This window comes from Lynx canadensis, chromosome F1 (genome assembly GCF_007474595.2).
Source record: "Lynx canadensis isolate LIC74 chromosome F1, mLynCan4.pri.v2, whole genome shotgun sequence".
NCBI classification, from domain to species: Eukaryota; Metazoa; Chordata; class Mammalia; order Carnivora; family Felidae; genus Lynx; species Lynx canadensis.
The window spans coordinates 43682362-43706241 of record NC_044319.2 but is presented as its reverse complement, the minus strand read 5'-3'; the positions used below and the strand labels follow the sequence as shown (position 1 = coordinate 43706241).

Sequence of the window (23880 nt, the reverse complement as noted above, 5' to 3'; positions counted from 1 at the left end):
GGTGGCAGTTCCTTTCTGGGGGAGGTCACATCGCCTGCACAAAAACATCCCAAAGAGAGCTGGTACTGAGTTTGCGTTGGAGAGGTGGAGATACCCCAGGGAGGAAGTGGCAAAAGGCGAGATGGGAACACCCCTCTTTGATCCCACAAGGTGCGTCAGGGAAAGTTGGATTTCGTTTCGCCCGGGATGCAGACATCTCTCCCCTATGTTGCCACCGGGAACGGTGGGTCAGAGGAAGCTCCCCTCCGCCCCTCCCTCAGGTGGGGCCTGTGGGACCCCAGCCGCGAGTCTGACCTGTTTTCGCTCCCGCCCGCCCATCCCCACCCCTTCCAAAACTGGGACGTTATTAAGGCCGGTTCCGTCAGGGCCGAGCCATTTGCTTAGAGGAACGCGGGATCTGGAGGCAGCGCGAGGGGCCGAGCCAGCAGCAGAGCGGCTGTGTCCAAGAACGAGGTGGGGACGGTTCTCTCCCGGTGCCGACCACGGGAAGGAGCGCGGGGATGGTTGCTTGAGCCCGCGGGGTCAGAGCTGGCTGGCTCCACACCGACTCTACGAAGGCCACGGGCTGGAGGAAACACTCAAGATGCGCGAGGAAACGCGCACAGGCGCACAAGCCTTTAAAGGGCGAGGCGTCGGCGGCGGCGGCGGCGGCGGCGGCGGCGGCGGCGGCGGCGGGTGGGGGGGGGGGGGGGTGGGGGTGGGGGGCTCGCGGCAGGGCGGGGCCGGCTAGGGGGAGGCGGCCCCGAGCGGCGAGCGCCGGGCAACGGAAACCTCGGGTCGCCGGCCGCCGGGCGAGGGGATCCGCGAGCTCCCGGCACACGCCGCCGGCCCGCAGCCGCCGTCACTCCTCGCACTGCGTTTCCCCGGCGCCCCGCCTCCCCGGCACAAAGCGAAGGAAAGGGGCCGGGCCGAGGCTGAGCCCGCCCCCCCCCTGCCTCCGATTGGCTGCCGCAGTTGTCCATCCTGAACCTATTTTTGATGGAGGGGGGGTGCCACCCAGTCTGCCCCAGATCACGTTTGCCACTAGCAGCCAACCAGTCGGGCCCAAGTCCGCGGGCAAGAAGCGATTGGGGGCGAGTGAGTTCAGCCCCACGGTCCCCCGTCCGGGTCCCCCCCACCCGGGCCCGAGGCGGTATATCCTGCCCTCCCCGGCCACCTACCCCTCGGGGAAGCGGAGCGGCGGCCTCGCTGTAACGCAGAGGCGAAATGTAGCGAGCCGGGTGTCGCGGCTGGACGCTCGCCTTGGCCGGGGGTGCGGGGGGGTGGGGGGCGCGCACGCCTGGGGCCGAGGAGGACTGCCGAGGAGGAGTGATGAGAAGAGGGGGAACCCTGCACCCCCCGAGACCACGGGTCCCTGCTGCCACTCGCCAGGCACCCCCCTTCCTCCCAAGCGAGAGGCAGGTCAGTCCTGTTGGGTCTGGGGCGGTGGGTGGCGGAGGGCGGGAGCCCTGGCGAGCAGCGCATTTGCTGAGTCTGAATGCGGGAGAGGCGGGGTAGGCCACCCAGTTACTTCTCCCCCGCCCTGGGTTTGGAGATACTAAAACGGGTCTTTTTTTTGTCCCCTCCTCAGGGCATCCTGGTTTACTTTTGCTTCTTTCATCCCAGGGCCTTAGGCCCGTCTGAAGTCTCTTTACTGGAAGGAGTGTGGTGAGGGACTGGCTTCTCTTCCTGAGTGCCCCCTTTCAGTTTAGGTGGCCTGCCAGGAAGACAGGAGGAGGAGGGAGGGTCAGGTTCTAGCAGGCGCTGCTGGGATAGGAGCAGTGGACTCTCCTGCTCGGAGGTCTCGTTCTGGATTTCTAGTGAGGGTCAAGAACCACAGGACTGTGTTTAAAGAGGTCTGAAAAGGGAATCTGAATGTGTGACTTGAGTCCATAGAAAGAGAAAACAATTCCCATGGGTCAGTTACCGGAGTTTGAATCACCCTTTCCCAAACTGGAGTTGACTAATTGTGTTTGGAATACTTAAGTACTTGTTCATCCTACCTAGGGAAATTCTCTTTAAATTTATTTCTTGCCTGTAAGAACTATTTTGGTGAAATGGGCTAGGGTGGGATCAGGGCCTGGGGGGGTCGTAAACAGGAAAAGTGGGACCGTTACACCTAGACACATGCATTTGGGAACAAGTGCATTTTGGCTTATGCTGCTGCTTTATATTTTGCTCTGCTTTGTTTTACTTTTTTTTTTTTTCTTCTTAGTTTTGCTGCTTTTGTCTTTTTGTTTTTTAAGAATTCCACTATATCCAACTCTTAGTAACCCTGGGGAACAGGACGAACCTAGGGAACTGAAATGTGTGCATAATAACCAATAGTTTTGCGCTCTCCCCTTCAAACTGAGATAACTCTCTTGTCCTATCTGACAAACCCACAAGGCCAAGAACAGGAGGAGAGAAGTAGAGACAGAAGCCTGGATCCCAGTCAGCGTCTGAGCTTTTTGTAACACTGCTGACTCTCAAGGGCAGGAGTGGGTAGGCCTCTGGCTCTTGGCCTTGGTCTGGCAGCCTTGCCCCATTGCCCAGGGAGTCCTCCTAGGTTTGGTTTTTGTTTTTGTTTTTTTCTCCCTCAGGGGCTATGGCTGTTTGGGGGTCTGGAGACTTTCATTTAGTGACCAGATTCTCCCTGTTTATTTGCCTTGCACAGCTGTCTCGTGACTGTAAACAATCACTTTTGCAGTACAGTGCCTCTGCTGTGTGGCCGGGAGCTTGTGACTAAATTTGTGACTGACCCCACTGGAGACTACACTTAAATAATCCCAGGTTCTTAATAAGCATTCAAGAAGGGATCTCCCCCAGGACATCCCTGTCCACCCCTGGTTGCCAAGAAGACAATGCCAAGGTCTCCTGAACCACATCTTCCCACTCCCAGGCTGGCCACATCTCGCTGCTGTTGACCACTGCGGTGACCCCTGGGGGACGGTGGGCTGCCAGTTGGGACAATGGCAGGGTCAGTGCCTGCTGGCCCTCCAGATGCCACAGTGCGGGAACGGGTAGTTTTAGTGAAAACTCAGTGCCTGCCTTTGTGGGAAAACTGTCCCAGTATGAGCTCTCCTTTGCCATATCATAACATTCTCTTTTTCTCGTCTTCTTCCTTCCCACATCAGGTGTTCCGCACAGATTCTCGCGACTTTAAGGACCAGGGATTCAACGCGGGACAAGGTCTTCCCAGGAAGGAAGGAAATCTCTGGAGGAGAGGGGAAGGGCGGCAGACACTGCCCTGGGACCACAGAGCCCTAGGAGCTGTGGGAAGCTGAGGGAGCCGCAGCCGCGGCTGCCTTCTCAAGGATTTGAACTCAAGCTACTTTTCATGAAAGAAGGGCCACCTAAGAGGCCGCCCCAGACTTGGCTGGGCTCTTCTACTCTGGATGCCCCCTGCCCTGAGGAACCTGCCGCTCAGAACCAAAGAAGATAAGAGGCCAGATAAGTTGCCCCCGAGCACAGCGCTGGCCGGCCGGAGTCAGGCACCTGCACCCCTAGCGGCTGGCCGCGGAGCCTGGTGAGGAGTTTCTTGTTTCCTTCCAGCTCGCCGCTTCAGTGCTTGATGGGGCTGCCTGTCGGTGGAGCAGTTTTTGCAGCGCCCGGTAGGAGCAGAGAGCCGCGGGAAGAGGTCCCGCGGCACCCAAGCCTGGGTTCACCCCAAGACTAAGTTCTTTCCCAACTTAGAAAGGGAGAGAGAAAGCAAACAAAAAGAGAGAGAGAGAAGTTCTCCCTTCCCCTCCTCCCTTCCCGTCATGTCCTCTAAGCCAGAGCCGAAGGACGCCCACCAGCTGAACGGGACTGGCCCTACTCCCTCACCTTGCTCTTCTGATGGCCCCGGGCGAGAGCCCTTGGCTGGGACCTCAGAGTTCCTGGGGCCTGATGGGGCTGGGGTGGAGGTGGTGGTGATTGAGTCCCGGGCCAACGCCAAGGGGGTTCGGGAGGAGGACGCCCTTCTGGAGAACGGGAGCCAGAGCAATGAAAGCGACGACGTCAGCACAGACCGTGGCCCCGCACCACCCTCCCCTCTCAAGGAGACCTCCTTTTCCATCGGGCTGCAAGTGCTGTTTCCCTTCCTCCTGGCAGGCTTTGGGACTGTGGCTGCTGGCATGGTGCTGGACATCGTGCAGGTAGGACCTGGGTAGGGCAGCTCTTGACCATGAACCCAGGGCCACCTTTTCCTCCTGGGAAACTGACTCTTGGAGTTTTCTCTCCACCTCCCTGTCAGAAGCAGCTGCTGCTTCCTAGAATACTGTTTCCCTTTGGATCACGTCCTCAGTTTCTTCTTGGTCTAGTTGCTTTCTACAGAAGCCTCGAGGAAGCCCAGTAGCCCTGAGGAGGTGTTCAGGGCAGCATTGCTTAACAGAAGCAGAATTTGTTCCAGAGCTCAGGCTTGGACGAGGGGAGATGGAACAAGGTTGTTGCCTACCATGCCTCCTGGGCATTCCTCCTGAGCCCAGCTCAGGGACTCCTCTTTGTGCTGTCTTTTTCCTTCACTTGGGGTTTCAAGGATACCCACAGTAGAAAGCTCAGTTTCAAGTCTCCCCTCCTTCCCCCTGCTGGGCAGGAATTTGTTCAGCTGCCAAGAGGGTCTCAAATTAAGTGGGAAGGTTCTTAAAGGCATTTTGTGTTGCTTATCTGCCTGTAACCTTGGTACGATCTCCTTGGAGAACAGGGGTAAGCACATGCGATCTGATGCATGATTTGGGGGGGGAAGGTGAGGGGGCTGGGGGTAAGACCTAGAAGTGCCAATTCTGTGATGTAAATGGGGACAAAAGGTAACCAGGCCTGGGCAGAACCATCTCTCCTCTTTGCTTCTTACCTGCCGTTCATGAATCTGCCCTGAGCAAAAAAGGCTTCTTGTGAGGCTACTGGGTAGAGGTGAGAATAACAACTGGCAGGCCCTGGAAGCTGAGAGCCAGGGGTATGCTGTGTAGCAGGTTAGGACTCACCCAGAACCTTCAGGTCCAAGAGAGAATTCAAGTCTTGTTTCCAGGGAAAAGTTTTTGAAGTGTAGTAAGGCACACAGAGTTCCCCTGCCCCAAGGTGCTGGGTTTATCAAAGTTAATCATTAGCAGGTATCAAATTCCTGCTGAGTGCTGAGCTCTGTCCTAGGTACTTAGAGAAATACAAAGACCAGGGAAAATCTGGCCTTTGCCCTTGGGATCCACGCGTTCCCCCCACCCCACCACCACCACCACCAGTTTGTCCCTAACCATGAAATCTCCTATGTCCATGAGGACGTGGAGCTCAACATCCCCTCCCTGGGCCAGGCCAGCCCTACACACAATGCATGTGGTGATGCAGAGAGTCCTGCTGGTGGACGGGTGTCACTTTGCCAGTGTCCCAGGGAACTGAGGGTGGTGGTTTCTAAGTGGCTCTGTCGACAGCGTCCCCCTGGACCACTTTGACTTGAGCCCTTACGAGAAGAACCCTGCGCTTCCTGTTGCTGATGAGGATGGTGTTAATGTCATGCCAGAGTGCCTCGGCCTGTCCTGTCATCTGGACAGGGCCTTCCCTCTGCCCTGACTTGTCGTCCTCAGGGTTGTTCCTCATGGAGGTTGGGAAGCCAGTCCGGAGCTGGGAAGGCAGCTTCGGATTCCTCCCCGAGTGGCTGCTTCTCCTCCTGGGGCAGGGAGTGGGGGCAGGAGCCGGAGGAGAAATGAGCCTGGGGTAGCAATGTCCGCACCTCTTCCGTCCCTTTCCTGTGGCCTTGGTTCTCATTCTTAAGAGTTTTTGAGTTCTGGTTTGGTGCTTACAAAGGGGCATACAACCAGGGTCCAGCTGTTTTATTTTCTGCATAATAATGACAGTAATGGTAATGGCCTTCTGTAGGCCCGTGAGGCAGGCACCATGATCATCTCCATTTTGTAGATAGGGAACCTCTGGCTGAGAGGGATTAGGGAACTTGTCCCCGGTCATCCTGACTCAGAGCCTCCTGGGCCGTTAAGCCCTGCAGCCTTCACCGTGCCCGTAATTTGCCGGTTGGTTAAAGACTCAGGGAGGAATCTGCTCTCCACGTCTTCCCTCAAAGGACAGAGTGGATCAGAATCCTGAACAACTGGAGTTATAAAGTGAACAAGAACAAAGGTTCCTAGCGGTCCCCCACCCCCACCCATTCCCACACACTCAGAACTCTAGAGGTGGAAAAGGCTTCTCACATCTTGCCCCACCCCCACCCCACACCCATGAGCCTGAGACAGCGGTAGGGACTTTTGGAGCCTGCCCAGCGTACCCGCAGAGGGCCAGCAATTGCCCTCAGTGTGGCACTTAGGCTCTCACCCCAGAGCTAGGATCCATTTGGTATAGATGACAATGGCTGGTTTGTCCTTGTCCCCCTCCCCCAGCCTTCCTGTCACAGCTGGGTTGGAGCAGGCCTTGCAGATGGCTACAGTGATATCAGGGCAGGAGGAGGGTGCAGAAAGACCAGGACATGGGACCACAGGGAGTTTCTTATTCCACATCCAGGAGAGCAAAGGGCAGGGGGCAGGGGGGAGAGGGGTGACTGACAATCTCAGATTCAGGAAAAGCAGGACGATTTCTAGGGATTCACACTTGTATTCCCCCTTCACAAGCTAAGATGGCCTTCAGTGGGACAGAATTTGGGAGTGCCTAAAAGACTGGGGCCATCCGGAGGGGTTGGCTATAGAGTGTCCCCGGCATCTCAGAGCAAATGAACCAAAGTCCGGTGCTGATGGCTCCTTGGTCCAGGGCCCCCCATCTTTCCACACGACTGCAGAAGACTTAGTCTCTTCCTAGGAGGCTCCTTTCTGTTGCCTCTTATCTGCCCTCCCCTCCAATGTGCACAGCCAGCCTCTGCAGTGAGATAAGGGACTGGTATACTGTCCAAAAGTCAAAAAAAAAGAAAAATGGACTGCCATCTGCTCCAGCGTCCAGACCGAGGCTGAAAGTTCCTGTGACATTTAGGAAGGAAAGCAGGGTTGGGCCCATTGTGGGAGTGGAGGCGGTTGGTTGAATGTGGTTGGATAAGGATCTGCCGAAGGTGCTCTGTGCCCCGCCCCCCCCCCAGTCTGCTCCTAGGCCTTTGCAGGGCATCTCACTCCCCTTTTCCGTCAGCCTTTTGAGGGATGGGGGTGGCAGGAGGTGGTGTGTACCAACCTTTCCTGGAATTCCCAGCTGTGTTAAGACAGGTGAGACCCCTAGGTCCTTATTTTAGCTCCCTACTCACGTACGAGAATCCCAAGGAAAGGCGACAACCTCCCCCCCCAAACACCTCCTCCTCCAGCTGCTCATGTGGAAGAGTCCACGGAGATGAAGGCGGATGGCGAATGTGGGCTTGGGGAAGTGGAGGGAAAGAAGCGTTCCTGCCAGCCTGGCCTGCTCCCAGGGCCGCCGGCGCTCGCGGGCAGGATGCTCGGATCCCATCTCCGTTGACCACTCTCTTTCTCGCCCTTTGTACAGCCCCGGATACCCAGGCTGGCCTGGGGCTCGCCTGCTTGGGCACCTGGGATGCCTGCAGAGGGGGACAGCCTCAGGCAGGTGACTCTGACTTAGTCCTCAACTCCAGCCCAGCTTCCGGGGTCCTCCCACAGCCTGGTCAGAGCTTATCTCTAGGGATTTTAGTCTTCTTTTTTTTTTTTTAATGTTTATTTATCTTTGAGAGAGAGAGAGAGACAGAGCATGAGCAGGGGAGGGGCAGAAAGAGAGAGGGAGACTCAGAGTCTGAAACAGGTTCCAGGCTCTGAGCTATCAGCACAGAGCCCGACACGGGGCTTGAACTCACGAATCGCGAGATCATGACGTGAGCCAAAGTCGGACGCTTAACTGACTGAGCCACCCGGGCACCCCAGGATTTTGGTCTTCTTCATGTCTTGATTCCACCTGTTCCTGGCTGTGACTCTCCGCCCTGCCTGCCGCTACCCTCCTGGAGGGGGAGAGAGCACAGGGCAGAATGCTCGAAAGCGGACGGAAGTCAGTATATGAAGCCAGAGGAGGTAAGGGACGGGAGAGGCAAGTTGGAAGGAGGGGGAAGAGGTCCCGGCAGGACCACTGAGGTATGAAATTTAGGGTGATCGCTTTGGATCAGGATTATTTTGGAGTGTGGGGGGAGCAGTCTCATTTCTCACCCCCGGATATCAGGAACCAATGAGCCCCTAGCCCCAGCCACGGACAGAGAAAGGGAAGAGGAGCTACATTCTGAAAAGCAGTGAGATCTGTAGATGCCCTCCCCTACCGAGTGGGGCCGTGCTTCCTGGACCGTGCCCTTTTCTGTCCCCAGCAGAGCAGGAAGGCGTGGGTGAAGGCTTGGCTGACAGGTTTGATTGACTTCAGGGGCAGGCACTCCTCACCAGGATGAACAGGATGGGCCTGAATTAGGCCAACGGAAGGAAGAGAGACACTCACTGTCTGCCCCTGCCACATTCTAGCTGCTCAACCTGAGGGCCGCCCTGCCTCCCAGGCTGGTTCCACATCACCCGCCTCTCTTCCCAGAGACACAGAGTGTGTGTGCATGTGTGTGTGTCTCAGAGGCTCCCTTCTGCCCCCGCCTGAGCTGCCTCTTTGAGCAGGCTCGGTGGGTGAAGCAAGTATGTGTGTGGGAATTGGCTACTCCGACCCATGTGCCAGTTCAGGGCTTTGCTGGGCCGAGGGTCAGGCGGTGCGAGATTCCAGGCCGAATTGTGTGTGGGCTGGGAAAACTTTTGCACAGGGGCTGTTATAGTGACTGCGTGTTCCCCTTGCCTCTCCGTCTCTCATCTTGCCGCTACTGAAACCCCCGTACCTTCTAGGTCCTTCTAACGTGCGTGCTGGGAGGTGGAGGGCTTTGGGAGTGCTTATCACGGCAGCCAGAGGGGCTTAGCTCAGCTTCCTACATTTTTTTCTTAAATAATCGCAAAGACAAACAATACGCCTCACAAACAGCGTAGCCGACATTACACGCAGACACTTAGAAAGTATTTCTTTCCAGGTCCTTTCACTCGGCCCGCACGTGCACGTTACCCGCGCCCACCAGGAGAGCCAGGCTCTGCACGGAGCCGGTGGCGTGGAAGTTGGGAGGGGCGGATGGTTTGCAGTGAGGAGGGGATACGAGGCTGTGCTCTGAGGGAAGCTTCGGAAGTCCCCAGTCAGCCACCCTCGTGGGGGGAGGGGAAGTCCTCCCCTCCCTGGAGCTGTTTGTCCAGTTTAGGGAGAGAGGATGAGGTGAAGCAGAGCAGGCCGGGTCCGCAGGGAGCTGGAACCCCAGTGGTGTGCCCTAGCTGTGTCCCAGAGTAACGGTCCCCAAGTTCCTCCGGGGTGGCCGGGGCTCGCTGGGGCTGCCTTCTCGCTGGGGACCCCGGGAGTGAGACGGGGTTCACGGTCCTCCAGTGTCTGCAAGGGGCTGGCTCTCTCCTCCTGTGGGCACCTCAAAGCTCAGCCAGTGGCGCTGGGGGAGAGGGGGCAGGCAGGGGGTGGGGGCTGCTCTCCCATCCTTAGTCTTGGGGAGGGGGTCCCCTAAAGAGAGTCCTAGGCCCTCCACCTGTGAGGGGCCAGACCAGGAGCTCGGGTGAGCATACACCCCAGCGACATGCGCACACACCCGCGAAAAGAACTCTGACAAGAAGAGAGAAATCCTTACCTTCTAGGCCCTCCCGGTAGGTATCCAGCCTGCTCAAGTCTCTGGCCCTGGCCCAGCCCCCTCCGATAATCCTTGCTCATCTTTTATGATTATTATTGTTCTTATTTATTATTGTGGTAAAAAACACACAACAAAGTTCATCATCTCAACCATTTTTAAATGGATAATTTAGTAGTGTTAAGTATATTCACATGGTTGTGAAACAGATCTCTAGAACTTTTTCATCTCGAGAAACTGAACGTCTATAACCATTAAACACTTGGGGCGCCTGGGTGGCGCAGTCGGTTAAGCGTCCGACTTCAGCCAGGTCACGATCTCGCGGTCCGTGAGTTCGAGCCCCGCGTCGGGCTCTGGGCTGATGGCTCAGAGCCTGGAGCCTGTTTCCGGTTCTGTGTCTCCCTCTCTCTCTGCCCCTCCCCCATTCATGCTCTGTCTCTCTCTGTCCCAAAAATAAATAAACGTTGAAAAAAAAAAATTTAAACACTAAATCCCCTTCCAGCCCCTGACAACCAAGCATTCTACTTGTTATTTCTATGAATTTGACTACTTTGGGTGCCTTATAGAAGTGGAATTGTAGAGTGTTTGTCTTTTTGTGACTCTGGCTTATTTCACTTTTGTATAATGTCCTTACGGTCCATCCATGTTATATAGCATGTGTCAGAATGCTCTTCCTTTTTTTTTTAATTTATTCATTTAGTTAGTTTTTAAAGTCTGCTCATTTATTCTGAGAGAGAGAGAGAGAGAGAGAGAGAACAAGCGGAGGAGGGGCAGAGAGAGAATCCCAAGCAGGCTCTGTGCTGTCAGTGCAGAGCCCAATGGGGGGCTCGAACTCACGAACCATGAGATCATGCCATGCGCTAAAATCAACAGCTGGATGCGTAACCGACTCAGCCACCCAGGAGCCCCAGAATGTCCTCTTTTTAAGGGTGAACACTGGTCCCCTGTCTGTATATACCACCTCGTGTGTATCTGTCCATCAGTGGGCACCAGGGCTGCTTGTACCTCTTGGCCATTGTGAATAATGGTGCTGTGAACATGGGTGAGCAAATATCTCTTCAAGACTCTGCTTTCACTTCTTTCGGATATGCACCCAGCAGGGAGATTGCGGGATTATAGGGTAGTTTTATTATTCTCTACATTTTTTTAAGTTTTTTTGTTTGTTTTTTGGGGGGTTTTTTTGAGAGAGAGAGAGCACAAGTGGGAGAAGGACAGAGAGAGAGACACAGAATCCGAGGCAGGCTGCAGGGTCTGAGCTGTCAGCACGGAGCCGGACATGGGGCTCGAACCCATGAACCGTGAGATCACGACCTGAGCCGAAGTCGGACGCGTAACCGACCGAGCCACTCGGGTGCCCCTAGGGTGGTTCTATTTTTAATTTGGGGGGGGACCCTGCATACTATTTTCCACAGTGGTTACGGTATTTTACACCCCAACCAACAGTGCACGAGGGCTCCAGTCTCTCCACTTCCTTGCCAACCAACACTTGTTTTTTTCTGGCGATTTTGCATAGTAGCCAATCTAATGGGTGTAGGTGATACATCTCCCTGGGGGTTTGATGTACAGCTGTCCTCGTTCTTAACTGTGGAGTGTCAATGCTGGAATTGCCTTTAGAGACCATCTGAGTTGGCCCCTGAATTGTACAGTTTACAGTCAGGAGCTTGAGGCCCTTGTAATGTGTCTGAGGCCCCCGTACAGGTTGTCCTGGTCCGTGTGGGAGGCCGCTGGGGGGAGAGCATAAGGCCCACCCCTGTGGTCTCTGTAGGAGACCCAAGGCTCTCAGTCCAGTGCCCTCGCACACACAGCACTCTGCTTCCTGCCCACAACTCCCTCATCAGCCTGCATACGCTCGCCTGGCCGCCCACCCTCCTCCCTCTCCAAAGGTGGTGACCCATTCCTAAACAAATAAGGGAACAAATACTGGAGCCCACGCGGCAGCCAGCACTAGGGAGGGAGACGCAATCCCAGCCTTTTTTGCACATCTTCAGTCTCACTTGCAATTAAAGTAGCTTTCAAATAGCCAATCCTGGCTCTTTCTCTTTCCCCTCTTGGCACGAACAAGTATTGCGCCCCCTGAACCTCTCTTTCCTCACTCACAAAATGGGGACAAAAATAGCCCCCACCGAAATGGATTGTTGATAGGAAGAGATGAGAAAACATACGTAGAGCACTTAGCCTGGCACACCGTCGGCACTTAACAGCTGTTAGCTGAAGAAACTGGGTGGAGAGCCAGGCCTGATGGTCCCCAGACCAGAACCTCTGTCTCCTGACTCCTAGTCCAGTGCTCTTCCTACAGGGCCACACCTGCCTTGCCTAGCTGAGAGACTGGGGAAGGGATGTGAGGTGCGGGAATGCAGAGGAGGCATAAAAAGCCTCCTGCAAACCAGCACGCAGAGATTTGGGGGCCCCGGTCTTGATTCAGAGCCTCTTAAGGAGACTTGCTGTGGCTGAGGCCCAAAGCCCTTGGACACAGAAACCAAACAAACTCTAATCTCAGCCCCAGCCCTGTGGAGCCTGGCTCTCGACAGCTGAGACAACACCACCCAAGGCTGCAGCCACAGAGAAACTGGGCTGAAGGCGAAGAGGTTGGGGACTGCTATTTGAGGGGGGCCTGGGAAGGAGTTCTAGGGTGTAAACCAGCCTGGGGTGACAGCTGTGTGGGTCCTCACCTCCTCTCCCCCCGGCTCCAGAGAGCAGGCAGAGGAAGTGGAACCAGGCCGGAGTTCCTGACTGGAAGCGACCCTCCACGTCTCCCCATTTCTGGGTGCCAGGAAGCGGGGGCCGTGTCGTTTGCAGCACCATGCTCTTGGTTGGGTTCCAGGGTTCTTGGAGAAAAGGCACTTGGTGTGCTCATGCCCTGCTGATTCCATTTCCTCCTCGAGCCCCTGGTCCCAGACTATCTGCTCGACCTGATGCCAACCGTTTGGGGCACTGAGATTCCTGGGTTCTGTTTTCACCTTGTAGCACTGGGAAGTCTTCCAGAAGGTGACAGAGGTCTTCATCCTGGTGCCTGCGCTGCTGGGGCTTAAGGGGAACCTGGAAATGACCCTGGCATCGAGGCTGTCCACTGCAGTGAGTGTCCTGGCTGGGAGGCATGGGACACACAGAGGACTCCGGGCGGCACAGAGCCAGACTGAGAGATCACTACAGGCCTTTCTCGAGTGCCCAGGCCTGGAGTGCGGGACTGGGGCGGGAAGGGGTAGGGAGATCCCAGCCTGGGCGTCCTGCTTCTGGGCAGGGGCTCCCCGCCCAGAGTGGTTCCCAGGCTTGGTTTCTGGATGTCCCAGCTGTCCCTGGACTCTTGCCCCACCCCCTGCTTTGCAACCCGCCTCGTGACTGTTTGTGCAGCTTTGACAGGCAAGCGTCATGCTGGTCCCTCGACCTGCACAGATGGGGGCCTCCTCTGATCTCCAGCCCTACTCCACAGCTGGGCAGGAGCAGAGCCAGGCCTTCCCAGCCCCCCTCGCATCCCATTCCCTTTCCCCCATTGCCGCTTACTCTTCATCAAGTGAATAGACAGGGAGGGGGCTGCTTATCACTCCCCCTCCCCACAGCCCCAGAGATCAGCCGTGACAGTTGAGAGAAGGAACCAGATTCAGGGCCACAGGGTGGGAGGTGGGAAGCAATAAAACTCAGGAGGCTGGGCAGCCAGCTGGCAGGGATGTCCCGCACGGCTCCAAGTCCGGAGAGGGCAGCAGAGAGAGTGGCAGCCGGTCAAGCCCACCCCATCTTGCCTTACTTCTGGCCTACTCCCACGCCACCCCGCTTCTTCCCAGACCCTCTTGCAGCCCCAGTCCTGTACCGGCAGCTGACCTTTCCTGCCCGAGGATGGCAAGCGGGCCTCAGAGCCAGGGATTGGGTCATTCTGACCCACACGGGAATGGGCCGCCCAGATGAGCAGCCGGTGGGATGGACTCTGCCTCTGCTCAGCGGCTGTCCTGAGAGGAGGCGAGAAGGAGAAGAGCGGGCTGCCTTGGGAGCCCCCTTCCGGCCCCCCGCCCCCAGCTGCAGCCTCTTTAGCTCCTTCCCTCTCCTGGCCCCCTTGATGCTGCTTCACTTTCCCTGGGGGTTGCGCCCTGGTCCCAGAGTCTTAGGCCACATGCACTGGCTCCTAATCCAGGCAGGTTCCTAACAGACGGAGCTGCAGGCCTTTTCCAGCCTGGAGCTCCAGCCCCTCGCCCTCCCTCTCCCAGGCCAACATTGGGCACATGGACACACCCAAGGAGCTCTGGCGGATGATCACGGGGAACATGGCCCTCATCCAGGTAAGAAAGCAGAGACCAGCGAGCGTGGGCTAAGCGTCCCCCTTAGTCAGGAATCTGAACGACTGAGGTCAGCCCCAGCCTGCTTGGGAGCGACACTCCAGCATCCTGCCGAGCTGGCGTCTCCTGAAGCAGCTCTAGGAGGTGACCAAGTTTCCCAGGAAAACGGCCAAGATGGGGAGGGTCCCAGCGGGCCCCATGTCAGTTCTCGACCCGCAGGGGTCCACTGGGTGTGAGTCCCCACAGATCAGACTCAGGAGTGCTGGAGTGCCATCGACCACGTGAGGCTACACAGCTTCCAGACTGGGAGTCTTACCCCTGGAGTCCCAGGCCTTGTCTGTGGACTGAAGGCTCAGGCTCTGCTGAGCCTCACCCCAATCCCCAGAGGGACAGTCATCCAGCCAGTAACACGTCCCGGGCGCCTGCAGGGTGCACTGCCCAGTACTAGTGTCTGGTGTGAAACTAAATAAATAAAGACATCATTCCAGCCTGGGAGGACTGCCTCCTGGGGCTGCCGAGAGCCAAGAAGAGGTCTGGCTAAGTGCTCAGTGACCGGTGCTAGGAATCTCTCGGTGCCCCCACCCCCTCCCCCCACTGTCTGAGTTACCACTCCCTCCTCAGGTGCAGGCCACGGTGGTGGGCTTCCTGGCATCCATCGCAGCCGTCGTCTTTGGCTGGATCCCTGACGGCCACTTCAGCATCCCGCACGCCTTCCTACTGTGTGCCAGCAGCGTGGCCACGGCCTTCATCGCCTCCCTGGTACTGGGTAAGGAAGGAAGAGAAGGGCGGGGTGTCAGCCTGGCACCTCCAATCTCTCCTTTTGTTTGTTGATACCCCTTTATCTCTTCTCGCCCCGCCCGGCCCATCCCCTTCCTCCCCAGGTATGATCATGATTGGAGTCATCATTGGCTCCCGAAAGATTGGGATCAACCCAGACAATGTGGCCACGCCCATTGCCGCCAGCCTGGGTGACCTCATCACCTTGGCACTGCTCTCAGGCATCAGCTGGGGACTCTACCTGGAGCGAGGTGAGGCTGAGGCCACTGAGGGTGTGACCAGGGTAGGGGGGATTGGGAGAGATGGCAGTGGGTTTACCGGCGTGTAAGGATTTCCTCTAAGTTCTTAACTATCTGGTTGGAACACAGTTTTGTAATAACTCCGGAGCACGGAGACTAAGTACTCTCCAATGCATGCGGGCAGCAGGGGCACGGGGAAAAGGGTCTGAGAAATCTATTCTTGCCTGATCCGGTGGATTCCTACTTGCCTTGGAGGCGTAAAGGTGGAAGGGGTGAGGGAAAGGAACTGAAGTCTGGAATCTGCTTGCAGAGTGAAGAAGGGGAGGGGAATTAGTGATTTCTGGGGATCAAAGCAAAGGAAGCTGGAATCTGGTCTCTGCCCCTAATGAGCCCCATGCCTGGGGAGCTCTCAGCTTGGTGTTCCTCATCGACAGAATGGAAAAGGCCGGCCCCTCCTCTGTCCTGGCCTTCCAGGGAGGATCAATGAGGTCATGTGTTTACAGGCACCTAGGGTGACGTTCCCGTGGATCTGCCGGCACACTGGCAGGCCGAGCCGGGGGAGGCCTGAGCAGGGAGCTGCGGTGCTCACCTCCCTCTGATCTCTGCCTCTCTCAGATGACTGGCAATACATCTACCCCCTGGTGTGTGCCTTCTTCGTGGCCCTGCTGCCTGTCTGGGTGGTGCTCGCCCGACGGAGCCCAGCCACAAGGGAGGTGTTGTACTCAGGCTGGGAGCCCGTCATCATTGCCATGGCCATCAGCAGGTAGGCTCGGGCCCTCGTACGCACCCTCACCCTCCTCCCACCCTGCCAGAGAGTCCCTGGGGAGCCCTGGGAAAAGGGGAGCGGTCTGGTGCCGACCCTAGAGATACCTTCAAGAGTGTATCGGCTCCATGGCCTTCTGTTGCATGTGACAGAAGCCATCTGAAATGGGTTGCACTGAGAAGCAGAACGCACTGGCTCAGGGAACTAAAAAGGCCCGGCTGGGCTCAGGCGCATCAGCGATAGCATCAGGGCTCCGCTACTGTCCGCCTCTCGGTTCCGCTTCTCCCTGTGATGGCCTGCAACTCCAGGTTCATACTTTCCTTACTCTTACTAACTCCCGTGGGAGGAAGCCTCTCCACAGTTCCACAAAGTCCCACGACAGAATTTCACCGGCTCTCAGCCAGTCACACGGCTCTGCCTGAGCCCATCACTCTGGCTGCGGGAAAGCGATGCCGTGATTGGCCGGGCCCGGGGCCTGGCCGTCGTTGGAGCAGTGTCACCCGAACCACAGTGACTGAGTTTGAGAGAGGCGATTCCCGAGGAAGAGCCCCACGCTGTTTCCACAAGGGGAAACGAACACCGAGCAGGCCCAACCAGGCGGCCCTCCCGGGCAGGTCGCCCTTGGCTCCTGCAGCCAACCTGCGGGACGGGTACAGGAGGCGGCTGCCTGACCCGGTGCCACCAGTTAACTCTGGGGCCGCTCTGCCAGCTCTGAATATCATAAGCAGCAACTGGTTCTGGCAAAGGGGGCAAGGCCTGAGAGACCGGGGAGCCTGGGAGCACCTCCTCTTCCTCCCCGAGGCCAGATGGGCCTGTGCCTGTCATCCCCGGAACCGAAGCACAACCCTTCGGTGATCTTTGTGTCACTTTGTCTTCGTCTGTGTAGTGTGGGAGGTCTCATCTTGGACAAGACTGTCTCGGACCCCAACTTTGCAGGGATGGCCGTCTTCACGCCTGTGATTAATGGTGAGGTCTTGGCATCAGCGCCGGGGGAACGGAGGGGGGCAGGAGAGGAGGGTGTGGGGGGCTCTGCATCGGGATTCCGGCGGGCAAGAGTATCCCGCTCAGAGAGTTCAAGACTTTAATGAAGGGGCTGCTCACAGAGCAGGGAGCAGGGGAAGGACACACAGATTAGCAACCACAGGAAGCCCTAGTCCTCAAGGGTCAAGGGGAGGAAACAGTGTTATAGGAGCCCAGAGGGAACACACCTCTGCCCCCAGCAGGGGTAAGCCTCTACCTAAAAGCAGATTGGGATAAGGAAAGACATACATGACCCCTCTCTCCTTCCCCCCCACCCCCTCGTCTCTGACTGGGGTACTGGTGCCTCCTGTTGAACTAACCCGATTAGAAGCGGCCAGCAGGGGAGCCTGGGTGATGTAGTCTGTAGAAGTCAGCCTCTCGGAGCTCCAAGCAAGGCTGAGAAGAGCAGGGGGTAGGTCAGCGGTGGGAGGGGCAACAATAAACCAGCACGGTTCCTAGGAGAGGTACCAGATTCCAGAGTCCAGAGCTCAAACCTGAGACCTGAAATCAGTTCCTGGAACCAGCACAGGGGCAGGGGGTACCTGGGTCTGCTCAGAGCTGAGGAGAGGGGCTGAGGCAAGGCAAGGCCTTGTCGCCTCGGCCGTGTGGGTGGGACAGCAGGGGCTCAGGTTCCCTGAGTCTACAGATCGGCCTGCACCCCTTCCCGCACTCTCGGCCACCCAAGGGGCACATGGGACTGCCACGTCTCCATAGCGGGGAGGACGGAAGGAGCCTGGAAGACTCCCTGGAAATGGGGGCATCTTGATCTTCCTCCTCAGTGTGTCCCTTTTCCCCGTGGGACCGGTGAATGTGTCCTGCCCTCCCCACTCCTCACTCCCCTTCTGTCTCTCTGCAGGTGTCGGGGGCAATCTGGTGGCCGTGCAGGCCAGCCGCATCTCCACTTTTCTGCACATGAACGGGATGCCAGGGGAGAACTCGGAGCAAGCCCCCCGCCGCTGCCCCAGTCCTTGCACCACCTTCTTCAGTCCTGGTAATGGCAGAGTCCCAGCCTCCCAGTCCCTTCCGGCTCTGGAGGGGGCGGCACTCAGTGAGCTTCCCTTGAGAACCAGCTGGGGCCTAGATACGCAGCTTCTCCTTCTCTCTGGAGAGCAGATCCCAGGCAGGAAGACAGTCCTTTCCTGGGACGCCACGGGGGCTGGGGACCACGGCATGGAGAGCAGAGACAGCCCCGCTGTCCTGGAGCGTAGTGTGGTGTCCCCTGACTGAAAGGCCTTCCGGGGCCAGGGCTCCTCCTCCTCACCTCCTCACCCCCTCTCTCCCCTGGTCCCAGATGTGAATTCTCGCTCGGCCCGGGTCCTCTTCCTCCTTGTGGTTCCAGGACACCTGGTGTTCCTCTACACCATCAGCTGTATGCAGGGCGGGCACACCACTCTTACGCTCATCTTCATCATCTTCTACATGACAGCTGCCCTGCTCCAGGTACGGACGGCAGGGGCGTGGGAGGGCCTGCCACACACTCTGCCACCACTTCTTCCGGGACTGGGTGGCCAGGAAACACTGGGCTCAGGGGCTCAGAGAACAGGCTGCAGTTCCAGCAGAGTCACTAACATGCTGTGTGACTTTGGCCCAGTTGCTTTACATCTCGGAGCCTCAGTGATCCATTTGTAAATTGAGAGGAATGGACCCGAGGTGGTGGTTGTAGGGTGCCGAGCAGGTGGGCCTGGGCGCCACCCCCACTGGCCTGGCCACGGAGCTCCACTCGGCTGTTTTGCATGCTGGGCTTCCTCAGGAGATGTCATTCGAACGGAGGGTTTCACGGCTTGAAAAAAAAATGTCAGCACCACCACACTAGGATCCTGTCCAGCCTTGCCATCCTGGAACACAATACACTCTCTCCCTGCTAGTAATATTCCATTTTTTTGCAACCTCTTATTTCGAAATAATTATATATTCACGGGAAGTTGCAAAAAACACGTACCAAGAGATCCCGTGTACTGTTCACCCAGTTTCCCGCACCGGTAACATCTCACGGAACTCAGCACAGTAAAAAGACCGGGCAGTGAGGGTCGGAACGGTCCACGGACTGCATCAGTTTTATATACACTCATGTGCACGCGTGTGTTTAATTCCATGTCGTTCTGTCTCCGTGCCGTAGAATTGTGTATCATCGCCACAGAACCGTTCCTCCGTCACAGGCCCCGCCTTACGCTATCCCTTTGGAGCCACGCTCACCCTAGTATTATAGTTTCAATTTCTACAGACCTGACTTTCGACCGGTAATAACAGCCCCATAGTTCAAAACATTTTAATTAGCCCTAATCGCGCCTCGGATAAACCTCATTGGCTACGATACTGCCACTGTGCCAAGCTTAAACATTGTAAAGGTTCGTAATGAGAGCTCTTCCTTTCTGCCCTCTCTCTGCCACCCAGTCCCTTCCTTCTGGCCACCCGTGTCATCCGTTTCTTGGAGATCCTTCAACCTTTTCTGTATTTATACAAACATAATTTTTCTTCTTTTCCTCCCCCTCCCCCTTTTTTTGTACACACATGTAGCATACCCTCCACACTGTCCACACCCTGGTTTTTCACCTGACAGTTTATCCTAGAGGTCAGTCCACGTCAACACATAAAGAGAAGAGCACCCTGATTCTTTGATGGCTGCGGTCTTCTATCGTATAGATAGATGGACATGATTTCATTTAACCAGTCCGCCATTGGGAACCTCTTATCCCTCCAGCCCCTCACCCCACACCTTGAAAAGGCTGCGTGTTGGGACATCTTACCAAGGGCTGGGCTGGGAATCAACCATCCGTTCTTGCCCCGCGGCAGTTACCTACGCAGCACGTTCCCCTGCAAGTTGGGTTAAGTGCCCTTGCTGGGAAAGCGGGGGTGGGTACGCTAAGGGTCTGTGGCTGGAGGTTAGCCCTTGGCCTCCATCAGGAAGGATACACCTTGGCTCTGTCCCCATTTGGGGCCGGCTGGAGGCACCCTCACCTCTGCTCTCTTCTCTAGGCCTGTGGAGGGCCAGAGCTGGGCACTTAGTCCGCTGTAAAGGTTCTTCCTGCGTACTTTGCCCCCTCCTCTCAGCCATGTGTCCTAGAGCTGGCTCGGGAGGCTGGAATGAGGGGTCAGCTGCTGCCGTGCCCTTCCTGAAGCTTGTCCTGAAGTCCTCCTGGCCACACTCTTTATTTGGGACTCTTCTGCAGCTGCTGGGAAGGGTGCGAAGTTAGGGGGCGGGAAAGGGGGGGGGCGGCCCTCACCCAGGGCCAGGGGCAGGCCACGTACAAGGCTGCTGTGTGCAAGGCAAGGGGGAACGTGCAGGGTGCTGGAACCGTAACCTCTGGCTGCCTTCGAGAGAACAACCAAGTTTGCCTAAAATTAGGTATCGGTTCTGGCTTCAGGATCCCCCAAGGGCCTCCGGTTCCTGCAACTGAGCCCCTCAGGGCAGAATTTACATACCAGTTTTTGCAAAATATGGTTAAGAGCAAAACCTCCCAAATGACTGTGTTGGAGATTCACGGGTAGAAACCTCTTCATTCGCACGCAGATGTGGGCATTTAGGGAGCCCAAATGGTGCTGAGGATATAGAAGACATGGTCCTGCGTCACTCCCCTCTAGTGTTCTACATCAAGCGCTTTGCCAACTTAAAAGTGTACGTGAATCTTGTTAAAATGCAGATTCCGATTTAGAAGATCAAGAGGGGGACCTGAGATTCTGCCTCTGTAACCAGCTCCCAGCTGTTGTTGACGCTACTGGTCCTGGGGCCCCCTAGCAAAGTTCTAATCTAGATCATTCTTGATCTGTAGAAGTGGGAGGGAAGTAAGGGCACAGATAAATCAAAGCAGCAGATGATCCAAAATGTGTTTTGAATTGATATGCGCTCTGGTTTACATCCAGCTGACAGACTCGTAATTCTGTTTTGCTAGGGCCAATGTTAAGCTAGACCTGCTTTCCAGGAGCCCATGGCAGCAGAACCGAAAGGGGCAGGAGGAAACTAGCTTGGGATAATCGACTGTTATTTAGACAACGGTACAAGTGTGCTGGCAGCAGCCTCAAATGCTGTCCTTATTCTGCTCTGCTCTGCTCTGCTCTGCTCTGCTCTGCTCCGCGGAGAAGCCCCTGTGTGGAAGGCCAGCTCCAGTCCCCAGCCCCTTGCCAGGCTCCCGGAGAGGCCGACAGGGCAGGTGCTGGAGGGACCCGAGAATAGGATGACCCAGAATTAGAGGCAAGAGCGCTGAATTTCTGCAATAAGTAGGATTTAGATTACGAAGTCTCTTGTTTGGGACTGGAAACAATGCAGGGGTGGAAAGATGAGCCGTCCCACTGTGGATAGCCGAGCCTTGTGAGGCAATGGGTGCGTGCCATCGCGTGGCCTCTGGCTCCCCCTGGAGAGAGGGGATGGCTATAGGCCGGGCCCTTCTGTCTCCCCAGGTGCTGATTCTCCTGTACATCGCGGACTGGATGGTGCACTGGATGTGGGGCCGGGGCCTGGACCCAGACAACTTCTCCATCCCGTACTTGACAGCTCTGGGGGACCTGCTCGGCACTGGGCTCCTAGCACTCAGCTTCCATGTCCTCTGGCTCATTGGGGACCGAGACACAGATGTTGGGGACTAGCCTGGTCACTCAACCTTTTCCCCCACCCCTCCTGCACTTTCTGTTTGAGTTTTTTCTTTTGTTCCCCTTCCCCCAGCCCCACTCCACACTCCCACCTCTTTCTAGGGACTTCACTTTGATACTGAATTCTCATTATTTTCAATGGGAATTTTTATACATTGAGCCAAGTTTGTATAGCAAGAATTCAGACAGGACAGATGGACTGAGATGAGCAGTACAAGTAGATTTTTGAGACAATCACCAAGTGCAATTTCCTGGTGGGTGCCTCCAGGCGATGTGGATTGGGGCAGGGGTTTCTGTCTGGGATCTGGGGGCATCTGGTTTAGCTTTAGCAAACTCGGTCATGGCCCTAATGAGAAACCCTTTGTAAGTGGGTTCTGGTTTTTTGGGTTTCTTTTCCTTCTTTTTTTTTCTTTTTGATTGAACAGAGAGATAAATATCATTCCCCCACCCCCACCCCCATTCCTCCAAAACACACACATATTTTCTTCTATAAACGGACCAACTTCAAAGCACTAGGAAGGAGATAGCTGCTCCTGGCCCCGTGTAATCCTAGCCCTGTTCTCTCTCGGTCCCAAAAAGAGTGAGGCAGACTGACTATTCAGATTGTACACACGCCCCTTACCCAGCTGTCTGATAAACACCACCAACCCCTCCCTTTGATCTTTTTCCAATTGACTGTCACATCCGGGAAGAAATGAGTAGGGGCCTGGTCTTCCTGTTGACCCGTGTCCACCAACAGGTTTACCAAGATCTACATCCTCCCTGGGCCCAGAGGACCGATTGTTTATCTCTGTTTAATCTTTGTGTCTAATTGTCTCTCAACACCACCTTTTCCAGAGCTTTCCAGGTTGGGTTCCAAGATTAGGGACAGGGAATGAGTATGTGGAGGGTGGCTCACTGTCGCTGTTTCTCCCGAGGGCATTTCACATCGTCACCTTCGACTCTGCCCCTTCCTGAAATCACTCATGCCGTCCTGCTGTGGAGGGTCTTCTCTCTTGGCTTCTGCCGTCATTCATCATCCATCCATTCATTCATTCATTCACTCATTCAACAAATACACAGCCTCCCCAAGAGGAGCTCATGTGCAGGCCTGGTCTGAAGCATTCACTGAGCTATACTGATGGAGGGCCGACCACGTGTTAGGAACCGTGCCGGCGGTCAGGGAAACGGCTCTAAGCTCCCCTGCTTCCCCGGACACAAAGGCCGTGTGCCCCTTCCGGGGTGACAGAGAAAGCTTCCTTGCTGGAAGTGTTTCCATCTGTGTCATCAGGCCAGGCGCTGCCTCTAGATCCCGCCTCCGTGCAGTGCTGACCCCAGCTAGAGCCCCCAGCCCCACTGCTCAGCCAGCAGGTCACTTCCCTAAACCAGCCTTCCTCACTTTTTCTTCCCCCTGCCAGCCACCCGAAAGAGGATTCCGACCTGGTAGGCTGGACGTCACCAGCTGCTGCTCCTCTGCTCTGCCTAGTGCAAGACCTGGGGAACACGGGAGCCTCCCCATCCGCCCCCGCCCATTGCTCTGACCAGAGCGGGAGTCTGCCCACACTCACGTGTGTGCATAGCCAAGCGTTTGGATGCAGGTTTCTTCTAGCCTCTCTCTCCCCCGCCCCCATAAACCCTCCTCTCTCTAGCCGGAAGGGCCCGCCTCCAGCAGCAGGCTAGGCACTGACCCTGTGTCTTCCCAACACCAGGTCTCATCCCAGGAACTCAGCCTGCACCTCCAGAGACTATCTTTTCTGTCCCTCCATTTCCGCCCAGGCCACTTTCTGGAGTCTTAGAACTGGAAGGAACCGTAGGGGGGTTATCTAGCTGGGGCCAGGTCTGGCAGAGTTCATTAACACCAGCCTTGTTTCTGCTTTTCCCTCAGGCCCTCTTTTATCCTGCCCTCCACCTCCAGACACATTTGCACACAGACTCTTCTTGTACAGGCACCAAAACCAAGTCCTCTGCCCCCGAGGCTGTGCCCCTGTGTTCCCCGGTCACCCCTGCCCCCAGTCACTCACCCCTTCCTCGTCCCTGGAGTTCAGCCAGGCCGCCCTGGAGACTCGGGAGCATCCTCCTTTGCTGAAAAAGCAGGAAGGTAGGCGTGCCCCAAGCCCTCAGTGTGTGAGCAGAGGGAGGACTGTGGGATGAAAGGGAAAGAAAATGAAGCGGACTTTCCCGGAAGACTCGTTTCTTTTCCCCTGATTGCACAAACTGCATGTCATTTTGGCCTGGCTGAGAGGAGCAACATTGGTTTACTCTTGTATCCTTAAAGAGTTACAGAACTGTGTCTTAAGAGGATTATTTATAGTTACTATAACTGAATTGACAAATGTCAACGTAACTGATAAATTATATTTGGTAAAATAAAGAGGACGTTTATTTAGGTGGTTGGCGGTTCCTGTGTGTCTCACCCTGAAGCAGCTCCAGCTGTTTAGCCTCCCCTCGGTAGTCCCACCCCCTCCTCCCCCAGAAGTGGCAAGAGGCCAGAGTATGACAAGAAATGAAACATCTCTTACATACAGAGCTGTGTGCTAAAACGCACACATCAGTCATTTATTGCGAAACGATCAGCAGTGCCCTGGGACTTATTCCAGAAGTCCATGCAGTGTCCTTGCCTTCCAGGCACTGAGTCGGCCTCGGGTGGGGTATCGTGCTAAGGGGCACAAGCGTCTATGGGTTAAGATTCCTTCCCTGCAGAGCTGACGGTCTGGTTGCGTC

The 23880-nt window shown here is 56.2% G+C and overlaps 1 protein-coding gene and 1 non-coding gene across 2 annotated transcripts; one reads left to right on the top strand and one right to left on the bottom strand.

Annotated features, from left to right (window-relative positions):
• The first annotated feature begins 1018 nt into the window (after positions 1-1018).
• SLC41A1 (solute carrier family 41 member 1) lies at positions 1019-23546 on the top strand. Its single transcript, XM_030302147.1, has 11 exons — positions 1019-1401; positions 3096-4097; positions 12503-12610; positions 13732-13803; positions 14422-14566; positions 14682-14828; positions 15432-15579; positions 16466-16545; positions 17456-17590; positions 17891-18039; positions 20992-23546. The coding sequence occupies exons 2-11, from the start codon at positions 3723-3725 to the stop codon at positions 21175-21177; spliced, it is 1545 nt and encodes a 514-aa protein (XP_030158007.1). The 5' UTR covers positions 1019-1401; positions 3096-3722; the 3' UTR covers positions 21178-23546.
• Positions 18794-18930, bottom strand: LOC115505771. The gene has a single exon (XR_003966129.1). It is a non-coding gene; the product is annotated as a U4 spliceosomal RNA (small nuclear RNA).
• Positions 23547-23880: the final 334 nt, after the last annotated feature.